The sequence below is a fragment of the Nyctibius grandis genome, chromosome 1, assembly GCF_013368605.1.
Source record: "Nyctibius grandis isolate bNycGra1 chromosome 1, bNycGra1.pri, whole genome shotgun sequence".
Taxonomy (NCBI): domain Eukaryota; kingdom Metazoa; phylum Chordata; class Aves; order Nyctibiiformes; family Nyctibiidae; genus Nyctibius; species Nyctibius grandis.
Window position 1 is genome coordinate 48,269,176 of NC_090658.1, and position 27,568 is coordinate 48,296,743.

The window sequence follows — 27,568 nt, forward strand, 5'->3', positions numbered from 1 at the left end:
GTGCGCGGCCACGGAGCCCGGCTGCGCGCCTGCGAGCGGGCGTGCGCGCCGCCCCGGCGCCGGCGGGACGAGGGTCTGTGCTGCCGGGGAAGGCCGCGCTCCGCCTCCGCCCAGCCGCGGGAGAGAAACGCGGCGCCGCCCGGCGGGCTGGGCGCTCGCGCGCAGCGGCGGGGCCGGCTTCACGCGCCCTCCTCGCAGGGGCGAGCGCGCTCGTGCCGGCTACTCCGAGTGCGCCCCCCGCCCCCCGTACCCCCCTCCTGCGGGGGCTGATGGTTCACAAACGTAGCTCGTCCCCGGCTGACGTTCCCGGAGACGGGAGCCTGGCGGCGGAGCAGCCCAGCCCTGCCGGGTGCCAGCTCCTGGGCCGGGCGGCGGCGGCGGCGGCGCTCGGCGCTAACCACCGCGGGGGGATGCTGCCCCTCCGCCCCGCGCTGCTGCCCAAGCGCTACCGCGGCGGATCGGCTCCGCGCTCGCGGCCGGGCCGCGCGGTCGCCCGAGCGGCGGCGGGAGGAGGAGGAGGGCGCGGCGGCGGCAGCAGCAGCAGCGGCGGCGGCGGCGGCGGGGCCCCGGCGCTGGGCCCGCGCGGCGGGGCGGGCCGGGTGCCGGTCCGGCGGCGCGGGCCGGGGTCGCCGCGAGCTGCCCGGAGGGGGGCGGAGCAGGAGCTGCGCGAGCCGCCGCGCTCGTGCGCGAGCTGGCCGGTAGGGGCCGTTGCCACCCCCCGCAGGGGGAGGGGGGGCGGAGCCGGGCGCGGCGCTAGGCCGGGTCGCGCGGCGGCGGCGGCGGTTCTCCTCGCCCAGCCGGCGGCGGCCCCCGCGGCCGTCATGGCGGCCGTCCTGTCCCCGCGCCTCTGCGACAGCGACCCGGCCACGCCCGGCGCACAGTCCTTGAAGGTGAGAGCGGGCGGCGGCCGCCGGGCTCCGGGCCCAGCGCGGCGGCCTGGGGCTGCGGCGCAACAGCCGCCTCGGCGGGAGGCCTCGCCCGGCTCCCCCCGCGTGGGCGCCGTGACCCTCCCCACCCCGGGCTCGCCTCACGCCTCCCAGGGGAGCCGGGCGGCAGGGGGCGGCCTCTCGGGCCGAAGTTCGGGTGCGTCTGCGGGGCGAGGCCCCGCTGGGTGCCCGGGGCCCGTCCTCCTTCCTAAGAGTCCTCTCGCCTTGCCGGGTGCGGGGCGGAGGCTCGTTCCGTGCCGCTGGCAGCGCCCCAGCGTGGCACCCAGCAAAGTTTGGGTCTGGTCGCAGGCTCTTCCGCGTAGGCCTGCTGAATTGTACCCGCTCCTCCGAGGCACCGCTGGTGCTTGTGGCACGAAGTACTTGCTGCTGTTTCTGCACCCACGCTCTGATGCAGATTGGCAGTTACTTTTTGAGACGCGTCTTGGTAATTCAGGCTTCCGATTACATAATAAAGGATCCTTACATAGATCTTGTAACTGATAGACGAAGCAGGAATTCGTCATGTAACCTTACTTTGTAAGGACTAACAGGCGTTTCACAGAAACGTGTTTTCAAGGGAAGAAGGGCCTTTTTTTCGGCCATACTTGACTCCCCATGTAAAGAAAGCCACAAGACTGTCCCTAATTATTATTTTCAGTACAGTAACAGTGGTTGAACTACAGCGTGTCTTGGATTGCAATGCAAATGTTCTCACCTTTTTCTGAAAAGTCCTCTGCAACAAACCATCTCATTTCCTGGAGTGTTTTAGTCTGTGAGCCTGTGTGATTGAATTTGCTGAAGTTTTTGGCAAATAAGAAAGCGAAGGTAAAAATAGAGGATGTTCATCTCTCCAGTGGTATGAGTGCTCATATTTTTTAATGATACCGGATTTAATAAAAGAAAATTTCAAAGCAAAAGGAAAAACTGATGCAAGGCACTTGCTCTTAACTATCAGGTTGAGAACTATCTTTGAAAAATGTTTTGAAGTCTCGTAGTAGCTTTGGTGTAGCAAAGCATGTCTTTGGCCCTGTTCATGTTGTTGTCTAGTGGTTGAAAAGGTTTGGAGTGCATTAATATTCCGTGTGGGAAGTAGGGATGAACTGCTGATGAGACATAGCTGTGTCACAAAATACTCTAGTGTGATACTGTTTTGATTGGGGACTGCTGCTTGGTTTGTCTAATTAAGTTTATACAGGGTCTTCTCAGCAATGCTGAGAATAGTATTCTAAGTAGTACTAGTGGAGGTGCTGCTTACCTGATTCTTTAAGTATCGCTGCATTAAGAAAGCATGGTTTCATTAAATTTTAATTTTAAGTTTTTGTTCTTGTTGTATGAAAGATATTCTTACTATTCCACAAGAAAGGAAAAAAAGATGTAAAGAATTGTGAAAAACATGAAATAAACCAAACATACAGGAGACAAATGGTTTTTCCCTGTGGCCTGTCTTCATTATAGTACTGTGAAATGTTACATAACAAAAGTAATGTATTCTCATTTGCTGGAATCCTTTTTAATGATATTTCAACTGACATGATATGTAAAACATACTAGAATGAAAGGCGTTAGTTAAGGTAGACCTAATAATTGTTCTTGTCATTATTTAATACTTACGTACAGTTGTGGGCTTGATCCATTTATTTCTGACAGGTTAATTCTTCTTTCTTAAACTTTTCACAAAGGTTATGAGACGTTATTCTTTCGTACTACTCCACTGTAGAGTTTTGGTTCCTTAGAGAGCTATCTTATTCTTGCTTCTACTACTGGTGACAATAGGTGATTCACTTGAACGCTTCTACCTTCTGTTTCTCAATTATAATCATGCAAGGATGATCACTAAATGCTTTGAGAGTTGTTAGCGATGAGCGCCAGGTAGGAGTTGTATAGCATTATTAGATGACAAAGCAGTGAAAAGCACAAGAAGACCAATGGAGTCATTGGTCTGTTAGATTTTACAGAACTCTATTTTTCATTTTTTTTTTCTTCACCCTTTATTCTCTTTCTTTATATAGATCTCATGAAATCTGAATAGTGACACCTGTAAGTTTACTTCTGAATGTTCCCTTGTAACAGCTTTGTTCTGAAGATGAAATTTGTGTTCTGTATCTGTTGTGATACAACTTCAGTTTTTCTCTTTTTTTTTTTTTCCCCACAAAATACAAGTCTTTGCCACTTGCTGTAATCATATCTTTTTGGAAACTGTATATGATTCCTTTTATTTTACCTGTATGTCCATAAACTCCTGTGTTGCTTTTGGTAATATTTCTCTTTGATTTTGTAAGCATCAGCTCTCAGTGAGGGCTCGGCGTTCTTGCTCTACCCTTGCTGTTGCTTCTGAGAGCTAGCTTGATTACATGAATTAGTCTTGTTCCCGATTGTCACCAGTAAGGGAAGTTTGCTGGGTCTACAGCTGCCTGGCTGTGCTGATGCTGTAGGTAGTTTACATCAAGAATGATGAACTTGGTGGTCAGAGCCACAGCTCTGTCTGGCTGTTCATTGCTCCACCTATGCAACAGGTGAGAAACTACCCAGTTCTCCTTCTGTGCTGCTATGTGTCATGCAGCTAGTTTATAGCAAAGAATAATTTGCTACATAAACTGTCGTACGAGTTGTTCATAGTGTTATTAAATAGATCAGTAGTGCAGGTATGTTTAAACTGTGTATTGCCTTGCAATGGTTTTTGGTGTTTTACATTATCTACTGAATACTCTTTATTTTTTTAAATATTTATCTTCATTTTTGTTTCAGGATGACACAGAAGAAAATTCCAATGATGGCAGCCAGCCGTCCAAAAGACGACGTATGGGCTCAGGGGACAGTTCTCGGAGCTGTGAAACTTCCAGTCAGGACCTTGGGTAATACCATTTTTTACAATTCCCACTTCTTTATTGCTAGTCTTATTGTATTGTTAGATATGCTTAAGTATTAGCTCTTCTTTCTTTGCTTGTATATTCTTCATATATCTTTCTGAATGGAGGCAATGTCCTATAAGTAGGTAGCTTTTTCTCCCAGCATATTTTAAGTCATTTTATTTTAGAACGACACAAAATTTGCTGCATCTAATTTACGTTCAGAAGCACAGCTTACATGTTTTTAAAATATTACCTATTTTTTGAGTGAATTTTGACACCGCAGTACCTGCTTTTCCTGGTGTCCTATCCGCTGTCGTGGATATCCCTTTCTTCATGTTCTGTCCCTCAGCATATTGATGAGTACTGGTTTGGAGAAATACATGTGAAGTGGGGTGTACAAAGTGATTTTGAAATGGATTAACAGGATGCAGTGTTCTAAAGTGCTTGTCCAACTTCATAGATATTGTTCATCGACATATAAACAGGAATTATTGAATTTCTAGAAATGTAAATATCCCTCTTAAGGATTCTTCGATTTGTTCTGATGTTGTTCTTATACTTAGATACAGCTATTTTCCTGCTGAAAACTTGATAGAATACAAGTGGCCACCAGATGAAACAGGAGAATACTATATGCTTCAGGAGCAAGTCAGTGAATATTTGGGTGTGACTTCCTTTAAAAGAAAATATCCAGGTATTTATTTTTAAACTAAAATAAATTTTCTGAAAATCTTTGTCTTCATGCAGTTTGGATATAATCTGTGTCCCTTTGACTATAGCATGAGCCAACTGATTAAAAAAAGACCCTGGCAAAAGCAGATCTGAATGATGTGTGTTGTAATTTTTGTTACTGTCATATTGAAAATGTATCCTATGGTTTTCGAAGTAATTTAAGACTTTCTGGTATTGCCACTGAAAATGTGTAAACAATTCTGATTTGGCGGTTAGATCAGCAAGTACCTTTTGAAAACTGACCTCATTTTTAAGTATTTTGTTCGTGATTTCTTGCTATATAGCTGTATCTCTGTATTCTGTTTCCTGAATTCTGGCAACATTTCTACACTATGGAAGAATTTTCAAAAACAAATTCTGCAAGTTCTAGGATTTAAGCCTTCATTATTCAGAGTTGTCAAATCTGTTTCTTCTGTCATGGAATTTATTTTTAAAAGTCATGTTAAAAGAAAAAAAAGAACGGACCTTCAGTGCTCGATAGTATTTTCTGTATCCGAGTTCGTATGTCAGGTTTCTTCAGTTTTTCTGTAAATCGTAACTACTCAGAAAAATTGACCATGTTCCTACAGTGTATATTAAATTTAAAATTAATTTATAAAATTATCGTGTCTGGAGGAATAGTAGTATAATACAGACTCTTGCTGCCTGTAAATAAAATTGTCAAAATACTCTAACACCCACATAAACAGTATCAGAGTATCTGCACGCGTTTTTATTGCTGTTTTTTGTTTTCTTTGGAGATTTAGAAAGACGAGATCTGTCTCACAAGGAGAAACTCTACCTCAGAGAACTAAATGTTATCACAGAGACTCAGTGCACACTAGGTAAGAAAACAAATTGTTAGCTTCCTTGTTACAGTATGAAAAATATAACAGACTGAAAATGTGATTCAGTTTGGTAGAGAAGAATTGCATCACTCAACTGAAAATGTAAGTTCTGAAATGAAAACTGGTTTATTATTAATTTGTGTAAATTGGCCATGAGGTACCAGTATTCCAGATTTATTATAAAAAAATAAGTTTTGTATCTCTTCTAATTACTTAGCAAAATCTCTTCTGTGTTGTAAATTAACTTCTAGAACCTTTTTCTCCTCCTAGAAAACAGAACACCTAATTTTTCAAATAAAAAAATACATCAGTCTTGTTTTGCTGGGTTAGTTGGAAGTCAGCAAACATAACTGTATCTTATATGGTTCAGCTTATATGTTAATGTACTTGAAATGGAATGATGTCATTGATGCAGCTTATTTTGAAAGAGCCTGAAGTATTTTTTTCTTCCTCTGCTAATACATGTGACTTGAAGCATGTTAGAGATTAAATGATGCCTGTCGTATTTTTTTTTTGTATGTCATGGGTCTCTGCAAATGTAATGTTATTTTATATACTAGCAGTCTTTGAAATGCCACCTTGATTTCTAACTGCCAGCTCTCTTGATTTTTTTTTTTTTTTTTTTTAATATTGAATATACGGGAGAGAACAGTAATTTTTATTAATAGAAGCAAAATGATATATTCTGCCTCATATATCCAGTAGAGATGTGTGCTGAGTTAACTATCCCTATTTTTTAAGGTTATATTTATCATCAGTGGTACTAATGTAAGTCAACCTCCATTCTATTGTCAATGTTTGGAGATTAGTTGTGTTGAAACCTTTAACGGAGGAGTTCTGCACTCTAGCTGCAAACTGAGGCATTCTGACTTGTAAACTTCAAATGCTTTAATTAGGAGTCAGGAGTCTGTGTGCAGTTTGCTGCTCTGAATTGCCCTCACAGTGATTGTTCCTTGATTTGTATAGAGAGGTTATGTAAACCTCATAATTTCAGTTAAGGTTCTGCAAGTTAATGACACTAAGACTTCACCAATACTGCGAAACTGAAACTAACAGTTCACCAGGTCCCGCTTAGAACAAAGGTTCTACCTCACAGGGGAGTTCAGTAGGTGGCTGAGTCAATGTGAAGGGGTCTGTAGCTGTAGACAAGAAAAGAAATGAGCCTTGGCTTCTTGGGTAGAAGCAAACTCCTAATCAGCCTTGAAAGCTAAATGATACAAATTCACTCCTACTTGAGAGAGAGAGAAGCATTGTGCACAGCAGGTTGGTGTCTTCAGCTGCTCAAAAACTGGAGTTGATCATTGTGGGATATAAATAACCTACAGTTAGTTTTGCCAGATAGCATCATTATTGCTTTTATCTATTTTAGGTCTAACAGCTTTGCGTAGTGATGAAGTAATTGATCTTATGATTAAAGAATACCCTGCCAAACATGCTGAGTATTCTGTTATACTGCAAGAGAAAGAACGTCAGCGAATAACAGATCATTATAAAGAGTACTCTGTAAGTAACTAGCATATGTTAAGTGAACCAGATCTGTAACATGTGGAGTATAAGAAAAGGCTGTTCTCAAACTGATAGTGAAATGTATGTGAATTAATAAAATTGTTTTTATTCCAGCAAATGCAGCAGCAGAACACACAGAAAGTAGAAGCCAGTAAAGTTCCAGAATATATTAAAAAAGCTGCCAAGAAAGCTGCAGAATTCAACAGCAACCTAAACCGAGAACGAATGGAAGAAAGAAGAGCCTATTTTGATTTACAGACACATGTAGGCAGAGTTAAATTTCTTATCAATGTCAATAGGTAGCTTCTTGCTTGTTTTAGTAAAGTTGGTTTTGGTACCACTTGAACTATTTTATTGTCAAGGGTTTTGATAAGTCTTGTTTCAGTCATCTAGGGACTTAAAGAGTTTCGCTGTTAAATGGATAATATTGCTAAAAATAATAATCTCAAATATACGTAATGTGAAAACTTTTAACTTAAATACTTGGCCCAGGAAGCTTTAAAAATTTCAGTGTTACTTTGTTGTCGTGTCTTTAATCTTCTGGTAGTAGGGTAAAACTAAGAGGGATGTTTAGGTTACTAAGAAGCTTCTGTTGCTATTGTATCTATTTGTATAGATAGCTAATTCTTTTTTTGGAATGCTTCCAAAATTTTGCTTGAACGATACCTGGAGTAAAAAAAGTAAACTATCCTCTGAAATAGTGCTGCCTGTCAATTTTAAACCCATTTTTTTGTTAGATATAGCATTATTTTTGTATTAGATATGTTTAATGCGCCTGTGCCTGATTAAAAAAAAATAGCAGGCATTTTGAAGCAGGACTGTTCTGCTCGTGTAAAGACAGTAAAGCAAAATTTTCTCTATGCAAATTGCTACATGGCAGTCTATTATGGAAAGTTTACATTTTTCTGATATTGATCCATGTTAGCGACAAGATAGTGGATAGTTTTATTTCTTTCTAAGGGAGAGAAGGCTTCTGTGTAAGCTTCTCCTTTCCAGATGTTTGTATTATCAACGGGATTTTTTTATAGTACAGTCTGGTTTCAGAACTAGATGGACATGTTCTTGCTGCCCTCTACCAATATGGAACACCAATGATAATTCATGCTAAAGATACCAGTCACAAAAGTTAATGTTTACTGTTTGAATTGTTAGATGTTAATTTTTAAATTATTTTCCATAATATACTGTTATAAGTAGTCTTACCTAATATTCGTTCAGTTCACTAGACACTTATTGGTTGGACTTAATCCATAATGAGTTTTGTGAGTGAAATCTCTTACCATCTTAATGAGTTGGATTCCCCACGGGAGAACTCGGGTAGCTGTTCCAACTCAGTAAGAGGGAGAGTCTGTCTAGTTAAAATATATTTGGGGGGGTAGAGGGTGAGGAAGGCTCAAAAGTTTGTATGTGAAACAAAAACTTCATTGTTTTGTATTAAACAATACAGATTATCCAGGTGCCTCAAGGAAAATACAAAATCTTACCTACAGAGAGAACAAAGGTTAGTCCTTATCCAGTGGCTCTCATACCCGGCCAGTTCCAGGAGTACTACAAAAGGTATTCTAAAAGCATTCTAACTGCCGGTTCTGATGCACTGATCTATTTTCTCTACATCTAACAGATGGAAAACATTTCAGTGTATTTACTGTAAGGTTTTGAATTAATTTTATGCTTGAGACACTTGCTAGTCTAGTGGATGCATAGCGTGACAGCTTCTGTCAACGAAACAGTACTGGCTGCAAGAGCACTGTCTCCGCTGATGTATTGCAGTGCCTGAGATTTGGCCTGCTCATATATTTACTATGGTAAAAGGAGACATTGATTTCACTCCTGCCACTCTCATGTTTACTTATCATCTGCCTCTGCATGTGTGCTAAGATTAATGTTGCTGTATCAAAAGGTTGTAACGCTGACTTGTGATCACGTTTTCCATGTGACAGTCTTACTGTCCTTTTTTAAATTTTTAGAAAGTTTTTAATAAAAAAAATTAATTGGTCTTGTGAGTTAAGTTTAACATTGGATTTGTAAGTGAGAGAGAAAGGTATTGCATTGCTAGTTGGATCTTTATATTTCATGAAAAATGTGTACTTGACTGTCTACACAAATTCAGAACTTTATCGGTGGCATGCTCCCATTTGACAAATACATGCTGATTTGAAAATTGTTGCCTGAGTCTTACCACCTGTACAACTGAGATGGTACGCATTCTATATGTGCACGGTTTTCTTTAGAGAAGTTATTTATCTGCATGTGCCTTGCACATTCCAGTGTGTGTGCATACGGCCCACCCCAAATTTGCATGTTACAGGGCACTCTTGGAGGACTTCAATTTTATGAAATTAATTGAAATAAAAATACTAGATATCTTCTTTATTTTGCCCTTACAAGCTGCAAGTGAAACTGCTTATCCTTCTTAATGGAGGACACAACCTTTCAAAATGGGCATCAAAATAATATCCTACCTCTTATAATTCTTGTCCTTAATAGTAAAAGGACTTTTACTTTTTTCGTAGTATTTAAGGTAAGGGAAAAAAAAAAGGTGGATTACACATGTTGAGATATATCTGCTATAAGCGATGTGATTAGATCTTCACATTCAACTGAAATTATATTTTTATTTGCATTTTTTGTTCTCCTTCAGTAATAAAGTAACTCAGACATATAGCTATATTCTTTACTTACTTTGCTTTGGAACCTAGCTGTTTGTGTGCCCTGGGCTAGAATTGTCGTGTACATGCTAGGTGGGTACTGTACATTTATAAACAAAGTGCATAGTCTGTTGGGCATAGTAACATGGATTCATTAAAAATTTGTAGGGGTTCAGCAGCATTTTGTGATTATGTAGGTTTGGAACATTGCAGATATACTCTTCCTGTGTTCCACAAATATCTGCTATACAAAGATGACAAGACGGTATCACATTTGTGAGGAGAAATTAGTGTTTCCTATGTTTTTATGTGCCTTCCAGAAAAAAAGGAGCTTTTCTTACTCTTTCTCATTGAAGTCCTTGTATGCTGTGTGACTTAATATTTATGCATAAAGTACACATGCATTATTTTTTTTTTTTTAACTTCAGATACTCTCCAGATGAACTTCGTTACTTGCCGTTAAACACAGCTCTTTACGAACCTCCTTTAGATCCAGAGCTGCCTGCATTAGACAGTGATGGAGATTCAGATGATGCAGAGGAAGGTCGAGGTGATGAAAAACGGAAAACCAAAGGCAATTCGGTGAGACAAATTGAAAGTATTCTTCAACAAAAAAAATCCTTTCCCTTCACTTTTGTTAGTTTCAGTAATTTCTTAGTAGAATCTTTATCATTTGCAAAATGAAGAAGAATCATAAACTAAAAGTACTCCCTTTTTCAGTGCTTCTCTTTATTTTATAACATTGCTCTCCAGCTTTCTGTTTTGCTCTGTTTTTAAAGTCAAACAAGTATTTGAAATTTCAGATCCTTTCTTCCTTCTTTTTAAAGAAATCTTGAAGAATCTTCCCAACTGCAGCTCTTCACTATGCCCTTTTCCCCAGGTGATGGGTCAAGTTGCTAGCGTTTCTGAGGGGAATGAACACTGTAGTTCAGGTCACAGCGTATTTTGCTACTTAAATCCCACAGAATTGTATCACTAAAGCAAAGGTATTGATAGCCAGATAACTTTTTCTGCTTCTGATGTAGAAGCAGGAAGTACTCAATACAGAAACAATTACTTTATCACAGTTTAAAAAGAAAGTAAAAAGCATTGTTTTTTTGCTTTGCAATACATCTTTAAAAAGATGCTTATGTTCCCTCTATTTATGCAAATGCCAAATTAACTGTTACTGGAAGTTAATGGAAACTTTCACATACCTACCTTGATAGTGCTTTAAGTGCTCAAGAGCAGTTGAGTTTCAATGAGCTATCCAAGTACGAGTGAACCATTGGTATATTGCAGTAGTTAGTATGTTGGTGACAACCAGCTCTCAGAAGTTTAACTCTAAGAGAAATGGAATGTAAAATCACAGGTGCACTTGACAGTTTCTAGTTCAGCTGACAAAAGCGTTAGATGGTGGGTATATATAATGCTAAATTTTGCCAAATAAACATTTATTTTGTTTGAATATTCATAAGATACTCATAACTGAAGAAGAAAGGAAGGGGTCAGCTTGTAGGCTAACAAGGGAGAGATAGCTGTTAATACACCCTTTCTGCTTGCATTTTTTTGAGAAAAAAAAAAAATCATATAAACGTAGCATGCTAAATGTAAACTCAAAACTTTGGTGCAATCATACTCCATTTTTTTTTACAATTGGTCTTTAACTGTTTCTTCCCAGTTCTCTTTTTCACTGACTTCCATTGCCCTTAATGGTAAAGAAAAATAATTGGACTGAGCAGACTATCCTTTCATTTTCCACAGAAGTTCAGAAGTCTCTTTGGTGACAGAATGCAGGAGGGAAAATGTTGTCCTTGTGTTGGAAAAGTGTACGGAAAATTTAAAATAAGATTCCTGTGAACTGGGTTTGGCTGTGGGAGCAGGGGTTCTGTGCTAGTCATTGGGGCATATTGTTCGGGAAAAAATTGTTGAACACAAAGGTGGGCAGTCATCAGGCCTCTTTTCCTGAGTTTTGGGCTACCTGCCATCCGTCAGATCTCCCTGGTGAGTCCTACAGTATGCTTTGTGCGTTTTCCTTTTTCACCCTCCTCGTTGTTGGAGTCAGGTAGTAATTTTCCTGTTCTGCAGTGTGTTAATGAGCCTGTCCTGAACAACCCTTCCTCTAAAATAACAGTGAAACATACCGTTTCTTGTTGCTTTTGTGTTATACTCCTCCCTTTACCCTGTGTTCGTTTTGTCTGGTTTGATTTTAGGCTCTGGGGCATAGGCTGATTACTATTATGTTTGTACAGAGTGCCTTTTATTGTAGGGCACCGTTGTTATTTGGCCTTTTGTTTTTTATTGTAATAAATATGATTAATCAGTTTGCTTTCTTCTGGAACTTTTTGGAGGCCTTCCTCAACACTTCTCTGAGAAAAATCTTGTGCTGCTGCTCTTAATTATGCTTACATTGATCTCTCACCCTCTTTGAACCTCTTCCCCTCTTTCTCGCCTCCCCATTCATCCTCAGAAAAAATGCTTTAACTGCAGCATAAATTCTGTTGTTTGGTTCTGTATTAAATATTGAAATGTGTTTTGCCTTTGATGGCATTCTTCTGCTGCAATCCAAATGAAATATTTAGATTGCTCCTGGTGAAAACAGTAGATGAGGGTGGCAGAAAAAAAACTTCACATGTTTAAATCAAGGCAGTGCTATTTGGTAGCACGCTTTAAATGCATGGCAAGGGCACTTTTAACATTTTGCTGGCCCTTTACTTTGTAAACAACATCGTGCATATTGTGGATTTCTTGCTGACTTTTAAAGGAAAACAGTTCAAAGAATTACACTGTTGTGCTCCCCACGCTGGTATCAAAACCAGCTGGAAAACATGATTGCTGTTGCTGATGCCAGTCTCTTAGCATGAGAAAAAATAGATAATGAAGATTATGAGCAAGAGGTGTTCTAGATTGTGATGTACCCCATGCTTTTGCAGAAGGAAAGTTGTATCCTTCTTTTACCTTAGTTGGCTCTAAGGTATAGGAAAGACTTGTCTGTCTATCCAAAAAATAAAAAATATAGCTATGGTATTTTTATTATAGGACAATTCGTCTGGCAATGTATCTGAAGGTGATTGCGCCACAGACAACCAGGAGGATTCTTTTCAGGGAAGACAAAAACCAAGAGACAAAAGTGCTACTCCAAGAAAAGATGGTTCCAAACGTTCTGTATTATCCAAATCAGTTCCTGGGTACAAGGTAGAAGAAAAAAGCCCCTGACTGAACTTCTTTCCTGACCAGCCTCTCCCCGAAATACTTGTTTTTTCAATAATATGGAACTTCTGCTTGCTGTACTTCACTAGCTGCTCTCCTGTTGTGTGCTCCATCTGTTTGCTTCCTTACTTCCTTTTTGCTTTTATTTGATGTGGGGCTTTCCTTTACCCTAGCTATACAGTGGCCTCTGTTTCTGTTAACTTCTCAGATTCCCAGGCAGTAACACCAGAAAAATTTGTTGTGGATTTATCGTTGGAACTCTACATCTTTCTGTCTGCCTTAACGTAGCAGTCAGGAGCAGTTCAAAACTAGCATTCAGTATCCATTATTTTTTCTACTATTTAGTATGGCAGCATACCAAGAGATCAATGCTGTAAAGTGCAGCTGTGTGGCTGAACATATTGTTATGACATTCATTTTAAATACAGCTTTTCATCCTGAGATGTTGTGATGTATAGGATGGAAGGCAAGAAGCTTACTACAGTTGTATAGGCAACACTATGTAACCACTTTAACAGTATATGGAAAATAGCTTTTTTTGTAGTTAATACTATGTAGAAACATTTGTGGGAAATATGTTCTTATCCAAGCTAAAAACTTGATGAGGATGTTAAGACATTTCAGCTGTCAAGCAGTGATTGCCCAACCTAAGACACAAATCATCAGTATTACTGTACAATAATTTCAAAAATTAAGATAAAAATAAGATTAAGATAAAAATACTTTTCAGAAGAAATGGGAATTGCCATGCATTAATTATGTGTTATTATTCTGTATACTAAGAGAGGATCTGAATATGATGTAACACCTTGAGAGCACATTGTTGTCTAGTCCTATTCCACTGAAAGGAATGAGAATTTTCCATTGACTTGCGTGGAAGCATGAGCAGACCCATAAAAAGGGAAAACACTACATTAAGATAGGGTTTAGCATTTAGCAATCAGGAATGCTTGTTAAGAGAGGTTATGGAAAAAGAAACATTTTTGTCAGTGACAAGATTGTACATATTGAGAAACTGTCTCAGCAGAAGTGAGCTGTTGATGACTTGCATTTTATATTCATAAATATTTACTATCTCTGTTCACCAAGTTAACAGTAAATAAACTATAACTTACGTTAAGAAGCTAATTTACAGCAAGAATTGGACAGCTTTGATAAATTCTCTCTACATACAGAATCTGTACAAGTTCATAACAGCAAGCTCCAGTTGCGTTTCATCTTTCCAGGAACTTACTAAGAAATATGCAAACCATGGAGACTTAGACTGTGGTACCATATATATATTTTTTTATATGTAACTTTGCAAATTGTTGTAGATACAGAATGCATACCAATATTCCCATGAACATGAAATCCAAATATGGAGTTTGTATTTTTTTTTAGCTTTGTTTAACTTGACATCAGAGATTGTGTGCCCATGGTTTACAGAAGTTTCACTTAACTGCGAGATGCCTGAGTGCTTGATTAGTCCAATTTATTTAATGGCCTTTTGCATGCATAGAGAGAGGACTGATTGAGTGGAACTTTTTGCAAATGAACTTCTAATTGTAGAATGATAATGGTAGTCTACAGCGTTGCATTTTGAAAATGGATCCCAGTAGCAATTACTTATTGGTTCAAAATCACCAATTGTGTTAGTAACAAGGCATTACTGTAAACTTACAGTGCTACATCTTTGCAATGTCAGCGTACCCTGCTCGCATCAGCCATCAGGCTGTTGGTAAGTCAAAGGTGGTGATGTTGTGTTGGGAGGGTGAGAGGATTTGCTTTCTTGTTTGTGGGAACGTTTAAACACTTTCAGTAAACCCAATTACATGGGCTGTTTTAACTGGTAAGACAGAAGTATTCTTGTTTGTTAGTCTATAAAAACACCCAATAATGATATACCACATGTGCCTAAACGTTAAGGCACTTTGAGCTGAAGGCTTAACTGATTTAAAATGTTGTCCCTGTGAATTCTAAATCTTTGTAATCCTTTTGTTCTGTATTGTTCTCTAGTATTTGACTATTTTTGTAGGACAGTAATCTTTTGGTTACCTGTAGTTAAAATTGAAGGATAATTGCTGTGGAATCAACATGCAAATGTATAGTTTTAGCCATATTATGAGAGTATTACAGGATTCACACATTTCCTCTGAGTTATTTTTCAGTAAAAGAAATAATGTATTTTATATGGAGCCATTTTTATTGTCTGTTCTTTAACAAAGAACAGTTAGCATGTGTTTTATATTTTGTCATGTTACAAGTAGCGAGTCTTTGTTGCTGCAGGACTGGCTATTACAATTGCACACACAGGGTACTGTTAAAAGTACAGGAGATTTTTTGCACATAAACTGAAATGTATTGCGAAACTATATTTTACAACACTTCTGTTTTGAGTCACTATATATGAAAATGGAACGCTTTGCATTCAGAATAGGATCTTATAAAAATGATGTAGTTGGAATGCTTACTTTGAGAGCTGCAGCACAGCAGCATGGAAGCGAAAACTTACAGAGCAGGCAGTCATCGTTTTGACCCTGCATTAATTTTCCCTCCCTTCCTCATCCCAGTGAGGATGTAGAAAGCAAAATTTACTCTAATCAGATGGGATATTGTGACTTCCCATTTGGATTCGATAGACTTTTTTCATGGCATTTCTAAAAGCCATTTATGGTGGTAGAACTTGAACTGTTTTGAAATGTGAATAGTCTTGCCTTTTTTTTAATTTTTGTAAAAATACTTCCATACTGTTGGAAATTTATTATTAATAGGCTATGATTCTCACCCCCCCAACATGCAGGATTTCTAATGAAGACAATCTAGTGAAATAAAAATAGATGGAAGCATTATTAATAAATGCATGTATATCAGTGTCTAACTTCAGAATTACATGTATCAGAGTGTTAACTTCACATACCCTAACGCAGGTACAGTGACTGAAAAGTAGCTCGCTTTAGGTTTGCTGGAGTACGAGGGAGCATGCTGCTGTATATTAAAGGCAGTCAAATACAAGTCCTTGCCAAACTAGATGTCTGATTAGAAAAGTGCACTTGCTATTCTAGAAAGGCTTGATTTACTTAGAAATAGATAAAAACACAATTAAAAAAAAATTAGAATGTAGCCTAAACAACAGAAGGGTAAATGCTGCAACACTGACGAGGTTTAAGCATGTGCCACTTTTGTTGTGAGGAGCAGGATATAAAGGTATACATGTAGGACAAATAGTATAGTTAACAGTAAAAGAGTTTATGTGTGGTTTTGCTTCCATTATATTTATTATTTTGTAGAGATGTTTGTGAATGTTAGACTTCTTTTATTGTTTTATTATATTTATGTATAAAACAGGTTGACTCTGCTTTTTTAAAATAAATAAGCAAAAAAATGTCTGTATGAATGCCTCTGTCATCTTTTGAAGGAAGTTACCTATAAACATCTGGTGTGGTGTTTTGTTTTCTTAAATAAAACTCTTTAGACAAGACAGTTTTAAGCAGATTGTAGCCATGTTTTAACTTAAAAAGCAGATTGAAAACTTCAAAGAACTTAAAGCAATGTGTCCTGACTACTTAAAAATTAGTCAAGATATTAATTATCTTGCTAGGTGCTAGAAAAAACTGTCTGGGGAAATAGACTCACTTAAAGATAAGGTGTATTGCAAAAGAACTCGGTAATTCTTTTCCATATATATAGAGTTCTGTTTTCACTTCTTAAATTTATTTTAAAATTAAACTTCATTCCTCTCCCCACATGTGGCTGGTAGTTGACTGAACTCTCCTTGCTTACTGACAAGCCTGTAGTTCCTTAGAAAACAAGAGATGCCTTAAACTCCCTCTACTAGCTGCGTCTTTGCAGCAACATTTTTTTACAGCACTAGTCGATTTAACATCAGTTAGTACTATATTAATTTTAAACCCCATCTTTCACTAATTTTGTTATGCAGAGGTCAAAGCTCAACAATTTAACTACTGAAATGTTTCTGAAATTTATAACACCTTACTTCTTCCTTGGTCCTCATCACCAACTCTGTTGGTGTCTGTCTTGGGTTAGGACACAGAATACATACACAAGTACTTCTCATTGTAAGAGCCTGCTGTTCCTCTCTTACCTTTTAAATGGATGTCATGGACCGAAACACACTCCCGATGATCACTGAGAAAGATCATGAATGTAAAACTATAGTTAAATGCAAGAGCATGTAATTCTTACAGTGATTATGACTGGATACAAGAAAGAATGGTAAAACAGGTGTACAGCATAAGTAACCAGATATTTTGAAACTAAAGATACAAAAATCAAGTTTATTGCTTTTGTAATTAATTTTCTATATTTAGGGACAAACATAATGCAAATGGAAAATTGTATTTAATTTCTTCCATAAATGGGAAATATGCATGGAGATTCATAAAGAAGTATTCTATATTGGAAAAAAATACTGAAATTTTTAACGCTATGTCACAATTTATGTTGAGGGGAATGTTAGCTGATGAATTCATAGGAAGAAGCAAGCACATGCTTTTGCTCCAATTTGAGGTACATATAACTCACTATGTGTGCCAAACGCAAAATTTTATGTAGTTAATCTTGGTTTTTTTCAGTGCTGCTGCTTGTCAGTTATTGTCGTATGTTTTGAGGTTCACACATCATAACAGATCGTTCATTAATTTTAAGAGTTAAGGAGATATATGACATTTCCTGTTAAATCTGTAAATTCTTCTGGAATGAATTTATAGCCCTCTTCTACCCTTCCAGCCAAAGGTCATTCCAAATGCTATATGTGGAATTTGTCTGAAGGGTAAGGAGTCCAACAAGAAAGGAAAAGCTGAAGCTCTTATACATTGCTCCCAGTGTGACAACAGTGGTAAGTATCTGCATACACTAAGCGGATTCGTAAGGGAGTCTGTTTGACAGATCTTTTTTGTGGAAATATTTAGTGTACTACAGTTGTCTACCAAGTTCAGTTGCCCTTTCTGTCCTTCGTTAAGACTCCATCTCTATTTAATGTTACACGCGTTAGCGCATTCAGTGCACTCTGGGATCTCACCAGGAGGTGAGCTAAGCTTCAGCTTCTGTACAAGCAAACAGTCTAACTAATTTTAAATTTCATTTCAGACACAAAAATAATAACATTGGTTTTAATCTAGGCCACCCTTCTTGCCTTGATATGACCCCGGAGCTTGTTGCTATGATTAAGACTTATCCTTGGCAATGTATGGAGTGTAAAACATGCATTATATGCGGGCAGCCTCACCACGAAGAAGAAATGATGTTCTGTGATGATTGTGACCGTGGTTATCACACTTTTTGTGTGGGGCTTGACGCTATCCCTTCAGGTAATAAAGTAAGAGTTAATTGTTCCTTTCTCACCTCCTCCGAGTCCTGGGCTTTCTCTGTCAGAATTAATATATGCATTGCTTTTGAAAGAATACTTTAAAATAAGTGTGAAGGGTAGAAGTAAGCAACAGTGTAGGAAAGCATTCATATGGTAGGACCCAATTTTTTTAATAAGCTTTATTTCTGTATAATTGGTTGTGCACAGTTTAACCTGGTAATTCCTGTATAGGAAATATAATTGGCTTTTACAACAGAATCTGAACAGACTCACTCAGAACTAGGGGTTTTTTCCCCATATCCACAGAATACTGAGAATAATTACCTCTTTTCCTAAAAGAAACCTGTAAAGAGGCTGTATTGCTGCATACTGCTGGAGTATAGCTTTCACATTAGTGAAGTGTTTGTGCTATTATTTCAGTTTCTAAATTAAAAAGTATGCTGAATTTAGTAAACACCTTTTTCAACCCCTTCCTTCCCATTTTTTTCTTAAACATCAAAGCTGGAAGTGAAGTACCTAGATGTCAGGCAGCCTCTACCTTTAAATTACCTGGTCACTCACATCAGCTGGCCAACTGAAGGCAGTGTAAAGGAAGCCTCAGACATACAAATAGCTGGTAGTACTGTTGCTTTTCATGTAATACTAAATCCATAGTCAGTCCGTGGCAGGGGGGTTGGAACTAGATGATCTTTAAGATCCCTTCCAACCTAAACCATTCCATAATTCCAGAAGTTCACGCATAAGTATTCAGTGGCTGCAAGTTCTGCAGTAACAGTGTTCCCTGTAACTACAGTACTTCAGATATACTGTATATTCCTCTTCGGGGAAGCACTAGAGCTAGCTGTCACTTCAGTACAGGTTCTGCAGCCGATTTAACTTTCAGGCTGATCTAAGGACAGAATCTAACCAAAATAGGTTATATGCCTACAAAACTATAAAATTACCAAAGCAGCCTTTATGATTCCAGCTGTTGTAATATAAACAGTTAAATGCTTCTGCTCATTGCTCAACCCTTTATTGTTCCCTTAGTAAATGAGTTTTGGTACAAGCTCTGGTGCTGAACGCCTGCCAGCAGTTTAATCTGCGCTGCCTGACTGCACTGAAATAAGTGACACTGGTTTGGGGAGCGGGACCCCACACCTGTGGCAGAAGAGCAACATTCCCCAACTGCCATTCATTTCTGCGCTGAGTAACTGCCCATAACATCAAACTGTGTTCATTCACGTGAAAAATATAACTATAATATTATTAATTATATATATAATATATAACTAATAAGCATAGTCGAGTTCTTTCCTAATAACCACCTCCCTAGCAGTGCTGGCACTTCTTGAGGTCCATAAAGATTAGTGTAAGTTGTCACATGTAATGAGTCCGCAAGGGAGGGTGAGTTTTGTATGCTGCTTTCTCTACCTTTTAGAAAAGATGCTTACATTTTAAGGAAAAGCACTGGTGGTTTACATTAGAGGAAGTACTGCAAACAGATGAGCACCTATGAGAATGGTGAAAGGTGCGCAACTAGGTGAGTGAGTAACAAAGGTAGTTTCCCAATAATTGATAACTTTCTTTTCTTAGGTCGCTGGATTTGTGATTGTTGTCAGAAAGACCCTCACGTACCCAGAAGAGGAGGAAGAAGGGGAAAAAACAGCAAGGAGGGCTAAAAAACCCAAAAAACCTGCTGTCCAAAACTTAACTGCACAAATTAAAGCAATACTTTGGTGCTATTTAACCAACCACTCTAAGAGGAACAATACCACTTTTTATTTTTCTTTTTACCAAATAAACTTATAATTTTGGCTATATAATGATTTTTTTGTTATACAAGTCACTAATCATGTCCTGTCAGATGTCTAGATAAAGATAGACAAGCCAAATTCCCACTCGACAAGGCTTTCAGTAATGAAATTTAAATTGTACATGCACCATTTGTATAAAATTATAGTAACGTCCTTGTTAATTTCAGTGCACTCATCAGTAAGCTCTGTGAAAAGAAAAGTACAGAGCAATTTAAATATTTGCATAGCAACTGGTTATTTTTGAAAGACTCAACCAAAGCAAAAAATACTCCTGGAAAAACTAACTTTCAAGGAAGATTGGGCATGACCTGACTGTCTTACAATGTACCGCACATTCCTTTCAGGAGAAATTTTCTTTGCAAGCTAATGACTTATTCATAAACATGTACTAAAAAAATCAATCACAAAAAAGCTATAAAGGGAGGTGTAAGAAAACACCTCTCAAGTTTAAGATACTATACGCTGCATTGCTTTTAATGAGGAATGAACACGTCGTATTGATAAGTAACAACAGCTGAAGGCTTAGTCTCCCTGCAGTAACAGTGAAGGAGTAACATGCACTCGATTCAGGTCATGGATTTGCAGAGGTGATGAGTGACTGGACAGACCTCTGCTTGACAGATGGCTGGCTTGATGCAGAGCACAAGCAGTCAAAATATAGATCATCTATCCCCTTAGCTCATTGACTGGTTTTTCCTTCCTTCACCCTAGGCTCCTCAACTTTAATGCACTCAAAAGCCACTGCTAATTAGTTCTACTGGAGATACTTGCTCAGAAAATAAATAGATTTTATTTTTAAATATGCTCTAGATTGAGAGGGGGCACTGAAGTGCAGCAGTTTATTTTACTTTTCTTTATAAAAAACAATAGAAAATACTGAATCGGAGTTGATTTTCCTAAGCACCTGTTTAAAGTGAATTTAACAAGATCCCACCTGTACATTCATTTTTAAGCCCTGATCTCTGAAGAACACTGCCAATACTGTGCTCGCTGCTCATTTTACATACAGGGGAGGGTTTACAATATAAAATTAAATATGGCTTTTTCCCCCACTTCCTTTCTGGTTTAGGAAAAGTAACCTGAATACCTCTTCAGGAAACAGAACAAAGAGCATTAAATATTACAGCAAGTCATTAATGTTCAATTTCATAGGCTGAAGTGTGACTTAGTCCAGTGTGTATCAATTTAAAAAAGAATTTCAAGTATTAATTTCAAGATTCCAATAAGTATAGTCCAGAAAACAGACTCCTCATCCTGAGATTCATCCTCTGTAGACTGTGAGTATTTCTGATTTGCCTCCATCTCCTCAGGGTTGTAAGAAGCCTCGCCAAACGGATACTGTACAACTGTTCGATCGTAGTATACTTTCATTTCAAACTCGCTCTCCAGGTGGGAGGGATGACCATAAATCCCTATTCCCACTGGGCGGCGGAAGTGTGCGGGGACGTGGACAACGTCTTGGCCGCAAGTTACAGACTGTAACTCATATTCGTCAAAGCTGGGGTGAAGAGTCATATCAGATACATACAAGTCTGCATCACCTTTTAGACTCCGCATCTGAAGTACTATCTTCCCCTCGTGATTTAGTCTCAAATAGCTGTAGTTTCCTGCTCCGATCTGACCTTGAACAACATGAAGAAGAATCCATTCTTCAGGTACATCCTCTTCCTCAAAGGTATTTACCACAAATAGTACTTGAGCTGCCACAAATATTAGCAGGATTCTTCTCCATCGTGCTGCCATGGTCTTAAGTTATATTCAGACTCTTCCTGTGTCCCGTGCACTATCCTGTGAATACAAAATGTCATTCAGATTTTAGCATATTCCATTCCTGGGAGGAACTGATGATTTTTTTTTTTTATTTGATAATTTTTAAAAATATGTTCTAGTCCACACAAAGTTAAGCAACTTCAATTAAGTATGTTCATTAACTTCTCTTTTAATAGTAACAAAAACCATTGCTAAGATTCAGAGCTCTGTAAGATTAAAATGGCTTGACTTTCTTAAAGTTGTTAAACAGAGATTAATCAAGTGGGTGTTCCTTCATCCGGAACTGACACAGAGACTTTGTTTCAGTCTGCCTGCATACATGCCAAATTTGACAGATACCCAGAACAGAGCAAACCAAATGATGATTTTAGCCTCAGTTTAAAAGAACAGAGTTACAAAAGAAGGCTTTTGCATGCTTCAAGAAGCTTAACTTTGTATCAGGCATCCTATTTGTTCTCCCAGCTTCTCATCTTAACTTCAGAAGACAGTAAAGGTGCAAATCTGGATGCATGCATGAAGCAGTATGCATTCTGACTTGCACTGGGAATGGAGTTAGAAATAAAACCAAATTATCTAGTGAGATAATACATTGATTTATGATTCTGCTGTGTGGATTGTTTCTAGGACTAAACTTGGCATATTTTCCCTGGAAAAAAAAAAAAAAAGCATTTACTTCCCTAGAGTTTTTCTTAGCGTACAATGCTCAGCTCTTTACAGCACTTGCTTACAAAACAGAAGGCTGAAGTTACTGGGGCAAGGGGGAGATGGAAAGGACTGCTGCAAGACTAAGGCTCTTGTACCCTTTCCCTCCTTGTTGCATGCTCCCAGTCAGGCAGCCTGAGCGTGCCTGCAGCACCCCAGTCCTTTGAACAGTTGCACTAAGTGTGTGTGTACAAAGCTGCAAGCTCTGAACTTTGCTGAAGGCATCCAAAGCATACAGCTGGCTGAATGTGACACGGAAATCACAGTCAAGTATAGGAGCCACAAGTATACACGCATTCATGTTTCAGATGAAGATTTTTCATCCTCTCATTCCTTCCATAAGGACACTACAACCATCTTAAACACAAAAGCTACCAGCAAGTAGTTTTGTACCCTGCTAGCATCAAAACAAACTGCATTACTGATACTAAGATGTCACTTACACCTTAAAGGTTTCACAGTTAAACACATCTAGGGGAAAAAATATACAAATGTTTCTGTAGTTCCAAGTTTTCTGCCCCAGAGGCCTCTATAAACACAAGGCCACAATTCTGCAAAGACAGCAGAAAAGAAAGCAGCGCAGCATTCACAAAACCTGCCAGGCTGACAAAACCCCCTCAACAGGGACAGAAAAAAAACAGCCCTCTGTCTCTTGTCTCCCTGTATCAGGGAATTGACTCCGCCACTTTTAAATCGAAGCGGTGATGAAATACCGAGCAGAGGAGCAGGAAGAGCTCCACACCTGAACAGAAAATAATTAAGTTACCTAGGGACAAACGAAAGCGTTCCGGCGCTGGAGCAGCGCGGGGAAGGAGAAGCGATTCCGGGAAACCTTGGACAGAGCCACGCGCGCCTCCGCCCACCCCGCTGGCTCCCTCCTTCCCGCGGGCGGGACACTCGCTGGGGGCCACGGCCGGCACCGAGGGTCGCCGAGCGACTCCGCCGCCGGCCCCGGGCGCCGCCGGCGGCACAGCAGGCAGCGCGGCGGCCGGCCCGACGGGCACGGTAGCGGTTCCGGCGTCACCTCGCCAACTGAGGGCCGGGGAGCAGCTCACCTCCGAGCTGCCACGGGGCTCCGGCAACGGCGAGGCCGCGGCCAAGGCGAGGCAGGGCAGCAGGCTCCGCGGACGTGCGGAAGCGCAGCGCGGCCGGGGCGCCGCGGCCCAGCCACTCCCCAGGGCGGGCTGCGGCGGGCCCGGGGGCAGCGCGGCGGCCGAGGGGAGGCGGGCGGGAGCGGAGGCCGCCCCGGAGGGGGCGGCGGGCAAGGCAGGGCAGGGCAGGGCAGGGCGCCGCGCCGCCCCCCCTGCACACCGCGGGAGCTGCAGCGGCGGCGCCCCGCCGAGCCCGGCCCAGCAGCGGACGCCGGGGGCGGGGGGTTGGAGAGGGGAGGCCTCCGCACCGCCCCCCTCGCAGCCGAGCGCGACGCGCGCCACTCACCGCTGTTACCGCCGACCTCTCCCGCCGCCGCCCCGCCCCTGCTCGTCCCCCTCCCCGGGGCGGGCCAGCCGCGCTCCCTGCTATCGCGAGAGCGGGGCGTGGCCGTCGTCAGGGCAACGGGGAACACCCCACAGAGCCGGACCCGCGCCGGGCGCTGCGTGGGGTGGGCCGCGTCTCCCCGCCGGCACTCCGGCCGCCCGCGGCAGCCCCCCGTAGGGCCTCGGGCCTACGTGTCCCTCGCCTGGGGGCGTCCCTGGGGAGCCCTGGGCGCGGAGGTGCCGGGCCACCCGCCGCGGTGGAAACGTTTGCTGTGCTGTCGGAGGGGGCCCGCTCCGGAGGACAGGCCTTCCCCCGGCCCGGCGGATGGCTGCGGCTGTGTCCCCCGGCCCGGGGGCTGTGGCGGACTTCGAGGGTGCGGGGGATGTATTATTAATGGTCATAAGCGGGGGGCCTTCCGGTGTGTCATCAGGCGTCTCTGCTCGGCCTGGGTGTGCTGGGAGGGCGGCGATTGCGGCCGTTGCATGCGGTGGCTGTGTTCCGGGGGCCCGTGCGGGCAGTGGGGGGGTTCATGCTCCCGCTTCAGGGCACGCCTGGACTGGGGGTCCCCGCGGGAAGGGCATCGACCCTTGGGAAGGTCAGAGTGTTGTGGGGTCTGCTGGGGTGGGTGCGTGGGAGCTTCTCCTGGGAGCAGGCTGGGCCTGCGCAGGTTCCCTGGTCCGGTCAGGGCAGCGGTTACCCTGGCCTTCAGGATTTACCTGAACTATGTATGGCTGGGGAAGGGGAAAGGTTTGCTGTGTTGTCAGAGGGGATGTGTTTGGGGGGGCGTGGGGGGAGCACGGCTTCAGAGCACCAGGCACTTGTAAGTCCAGTAAAGTAAGATTTAGTTAGTTGTAAATTCACAGTTAAGGATGACACCTTTGAGAAGGATGGCGAAACACTGAGTGACTGAATATGTAGATTTTTCTACAACATGCTAAGCATTTTTCACAGTAAAGTCCTAAAATTAGAGAAATCTAATTTTATCTGCACTGAAATTGGATATAATACACTTACTGGAGGATAGGTTACCCTTCAACAACTAGTGAGTTTATGTGGCTATCATCATAAACTTCACCTAAGATCGCAGAACAGAAAAACACAGTGTGAAGAGGAAAAAAAAAAACATTGCTTTTGAATACCCATTGATTTCAACAAAGTTACCTTGACTGAGCTCTTTAAAATCGTAAGCAAGACCGAAGGATTGAAATTGAAAAAAAAGTCTGCATGGAGTGTATTGTGTACTGAGAGATTCAAGAGAATCTGTGTATGTACCCCAAGGGTCCTGTATGAACAGAATGAGCTAATGTTCTATCTGCAAACCATAGATCTCTAATTTCATAAACCCCATGTAATTTGTTCTGTTCGTTCCTACCTCAAACAAACAGGCTGCACAAACCCACCAAATGCGGATTCTGATAAATTTGAGCTTTATTAAAATCAATTTCAGTCTTATGAACAGGCTTATCAACTGCTTAAAACACATTAAAATATTAAAGCTGATATATCTCATTATTTAAAGTTGTCCTTACAATGAATATTGAGACCAATAAAAATATACTATCGAACACAAAAGTGTAACACGATAAAGAACTGGTGTTTCCCTAAAATGCCCTGAAATTTTAACAGACTTTTTTTTTGCACACGGCTGTCAGTTCCATTTGCAATGGGTGGATACCTAAGATGTGGGAACATGCTGGAGCCAAGGTCTTTCAGCACTGTGTTGCATAGAAACAGGACATCGTCAGGAGGTATGTTTCATGGGGGTGTGGTGTGGTATAAATTTCTCACTGCACACTTACATGTCACCAGTGTTCTCATGCAACTGTCACCTTGTCCCAAGAGGGACAAGCAGAAATCTGCTTTGTGTCGTGTTACTGGATGAGTGGTGTCTCAGCCACTGAGAAGCAACAGCACCTATTGGAAGGGCAAAAAGCAATGGTGGTCCACGCCTGCCTGAACTGGTCTCCATCAGATTGACTTTACTGGCTCAGGGTCCAGCTGCAGGAAAGGAGTTGATGTCCTAACTCCTGTTTAATCAGTCCAGAAATTGGTCCAAGATCTCGGATACTTCCTTGGATTTTTGCTAGTTCCTTAGTTGTTATGGACAGGAGGTTGTTGAAAGCATTGTAGCTACAAACATTGAAAGATTAAAATTATCTACAGTGAAAAGTGTGGGGTTCCCACGGGACAACAGTTAAGTACTGAACGAGCTATGTCCAGGCATGTCCAGGGGGTGGTAATGGGGTGGTGATGAACTAGCCAATCACAATACAGAACAAGGGCCTTAGCTATGAGACCAACAAGATATGGGGGAAGTTGAGGACCTTGGCTATGAGAAAATACGATATAGGGAAGTTGAAAAATAAGAAAGAATGCTGCACCTGCAAGATATAACTTTTTAGCATAAGCCAATCAGAACTAATATAGAGGCGTGTGAACAAAGCATACTAACCAATCATAATAGAAATGACATGTACACAGAGTGTGTACAAAAATAGAATAGTATAAATGTACGCTCAATGGAATAGTATAAATGTACCCTCAGATAAGTAAATAAACGAGATCTGCTTAACGATCATATTGGTCTGTGTGCGGTGTCTCCGTGCCCTCTCGCGAACACTGATAAAAAGAACTGGAAAAAATGTACTAAACTGCCTAGAAACAGTTACAGACAAAGACACAGGGATTGTTTGCCTGTCTGAATAGCACCTTTATTCTGTATCAGCGTTTACCTTTATTTACCGATAACTAAACTGTCATAACATATTCGTGACTGTATCACTCATTAAAATTGTCATCAGCATATTACAATAAAATTTTTCTCTAGTATTCTCAGTCATGAGTCACAGTTCAGAAAAGAAATACTAAGTGTCATATGCGGTGCATTGAGTTACCTGTATGCAGCTGGTGCTCAGTACAGTGGCTTTATCCAAATTCACAAGGACACATGAAAGATAACTTGAACTGCTACTTTCTCTGGGCAAAACTAACACAAGGAGATTGTGTTGTCAATGATAATATATATTACATGCTCATATAGGGCAAAAATGCTTGCAGTGTTAATTACAGACAGGCACGAGAAAGATATTCCTGTAGAAAGTATCTGTTTGAAATGCAGTTGAGGTAGATACCGAGTCCACAGATCGATCTGCATCAAAATGGTTTAAGTTGGTGCAGATCAAGAACTTGATCATAGAATCATAACTGATTGAAAGGGACGTCCAGACTCCTCCAGTCCAACTTCCTGTTCAAAACAGGTCTAATTAAACCAGGTTGCTCAGGGCCATGTCCAGTTGGCTCTTGGAGAGCTCCAGGGATAAAGATCCACAACCTAAACTTGTTCTAATATTCAACCACCCTCATGGCATTAAAAATATATATGTATATCCTGACATCTAATTGGATTTTCCCGGATTCCAGCTTGTCTTATCACTACACCCCTCTGAGAAGAGTCCAGCTCCATCTTCCCTGTATCCTCCAATTATGCAGTTGTAGGCAATGATAAGGTCTCAGCTGTCTCTTCTCCAGGCTGAAGAGGCCCAGTTCTCTCAGCCTCTCCCCATACATCACCTTCTCCAGTCCCCTGACCATTGGTTTCCCTCTACTGGACTCGCTCCAGTATGTCCGTATCCTTTTTGTACTGACAACCGCAAAACTGGATACAGTACTTCAGATGTGGTCTTACAAATGCCAAACAGAGGGGAAGGATCACTGCCAGGACCTGCTGGCTACTCTCTATTACCAATACAGCCCAGGATGCAATTGGCTGCCTCTGCTGCAAGGGTGCAATGGTGGCTCATACTCAGTTTGTTCAGCAGGATCTCCAGATCCTTTTCTGC

The 27,568-nt window shown here is 41.2% G+C and overlaps 2 protein-coding genes across 8 annotated transcripts; one reads left to right on the forward strand and one right to left on the reverse strand.

The window, feature by feature from the left end:
- The first annotated feature begins 269 nt into the window (after positions 1-269).
- On the forward strand, positions 270-19,759 carry PHF10 (PHD finger protein 10). 5 transcript variants are annotated; one of them, XM_068399982.1, is made up of 12 exons: positions 767-890; positions 3,672-3,778; positions 4,339-4,469; positions 5,248-5,331; positions 6,704-6,837; positions 6,955-7,104; positions 8,288-8,397; positions 9,917-10,070; positions 12,507-12,662; positions 17,406-17,514; positions 17,798-17,986; positions 19,561-19,758. In XM_068399982.1, exons 1-12 carry the CDS (start codon positions 822-824, stop codon positions 19,644-19,646), a joined length of 1,479 nt encoding a protein of 492 aa, XP_068256083.1. In that variant the 5' UTR covers positions 767-821; the 3' UTR covers positions 19,647-19,758. The 5 variants fall into 5 exon arrangements, with proteins under 5 accessions (XP_068255850.1, XP_068256083.1, XP_068256167.1 ...); XM_068400066.1 differs by having other exon boundaries at positions 5,254-5,331; XM_068399749.1 differs by lacking the exon at positions 12,507-12,662 and having other exon boundaries at positions 270-890; positions 19,561-19,759.
- On the reverse strand, positions 19,732-23,724 carry C1H6orf120 (chromosome 1 C6orf120 homolog). Of its 3 annotated transcripts, none has more exons than XM_068400356.1 (2): positions 23,691-23,724; positions 19,732-21,569 (listed from the first exon to the last, which is right to left on the reverse strand). In XM_068400356.1, exon 2 carries the CDS (start codon positions 21,522-21,524, stop codon positions 20,967-20,969), a length of 558 nt encoding a protein of 185 aa, XP_068256457.1. In that variant the 5' UTR covers positions 21,525-21,569; positions 23,691-23,724; the 3' UTR covers positions 19,732-20,966. The 3 variants fall into 3 exon arrangements, with proteins under 3 accessions (XP_068256457.1, XP_068256381.1, XP_068256287.1); XM_068400280.1 differs by lacking the exon at positions 23,691-23,724 and adding an exon at positions 23,309-23,388; XM_068400186.1 differs by lacking the exon at positions 23,691-23,724 and adding an exon at positions 23,020-23,182.
- Positions 23,725-27,568: the final 3,844 nt, after the last annotated feature.

What these genes read in the sequence shown, in the direction of transcription:
- PHF10 (XM_068399749.1), top strand. Translation starts at nt 270, where the DNA reads ATGGTTCACAAACGTAGCTCGTCCCCGGCTGACGTTCCCGGAGACGGG. An exon ending in GGAAAACCAAAGGCAATTCG is followed by an intron (nt 10,071 to 17,405) that starts GTGAGACAAATT and finishes CTACCCTTCCAG; the next exon opens with CCAAAGGTCATTCCAAATGC. An exon ending in CTCCCAGTGTGACAACAGTG is followed by an intron (nt 17,515 to 17,797) that starts GTAAGTATCTGC and finishes GTTTTAATCTAG; the next exon opens with GCCACCCTTCTTGCCTTGAT.
- C1H6orf120 (XM_068400356.1), bottom strand. Translation starts at nt 21,524, where the DNA reads ATGGCAGCACGATGGAGAAGAATCCTGCTAATATTTGTGGCAGCTCAA.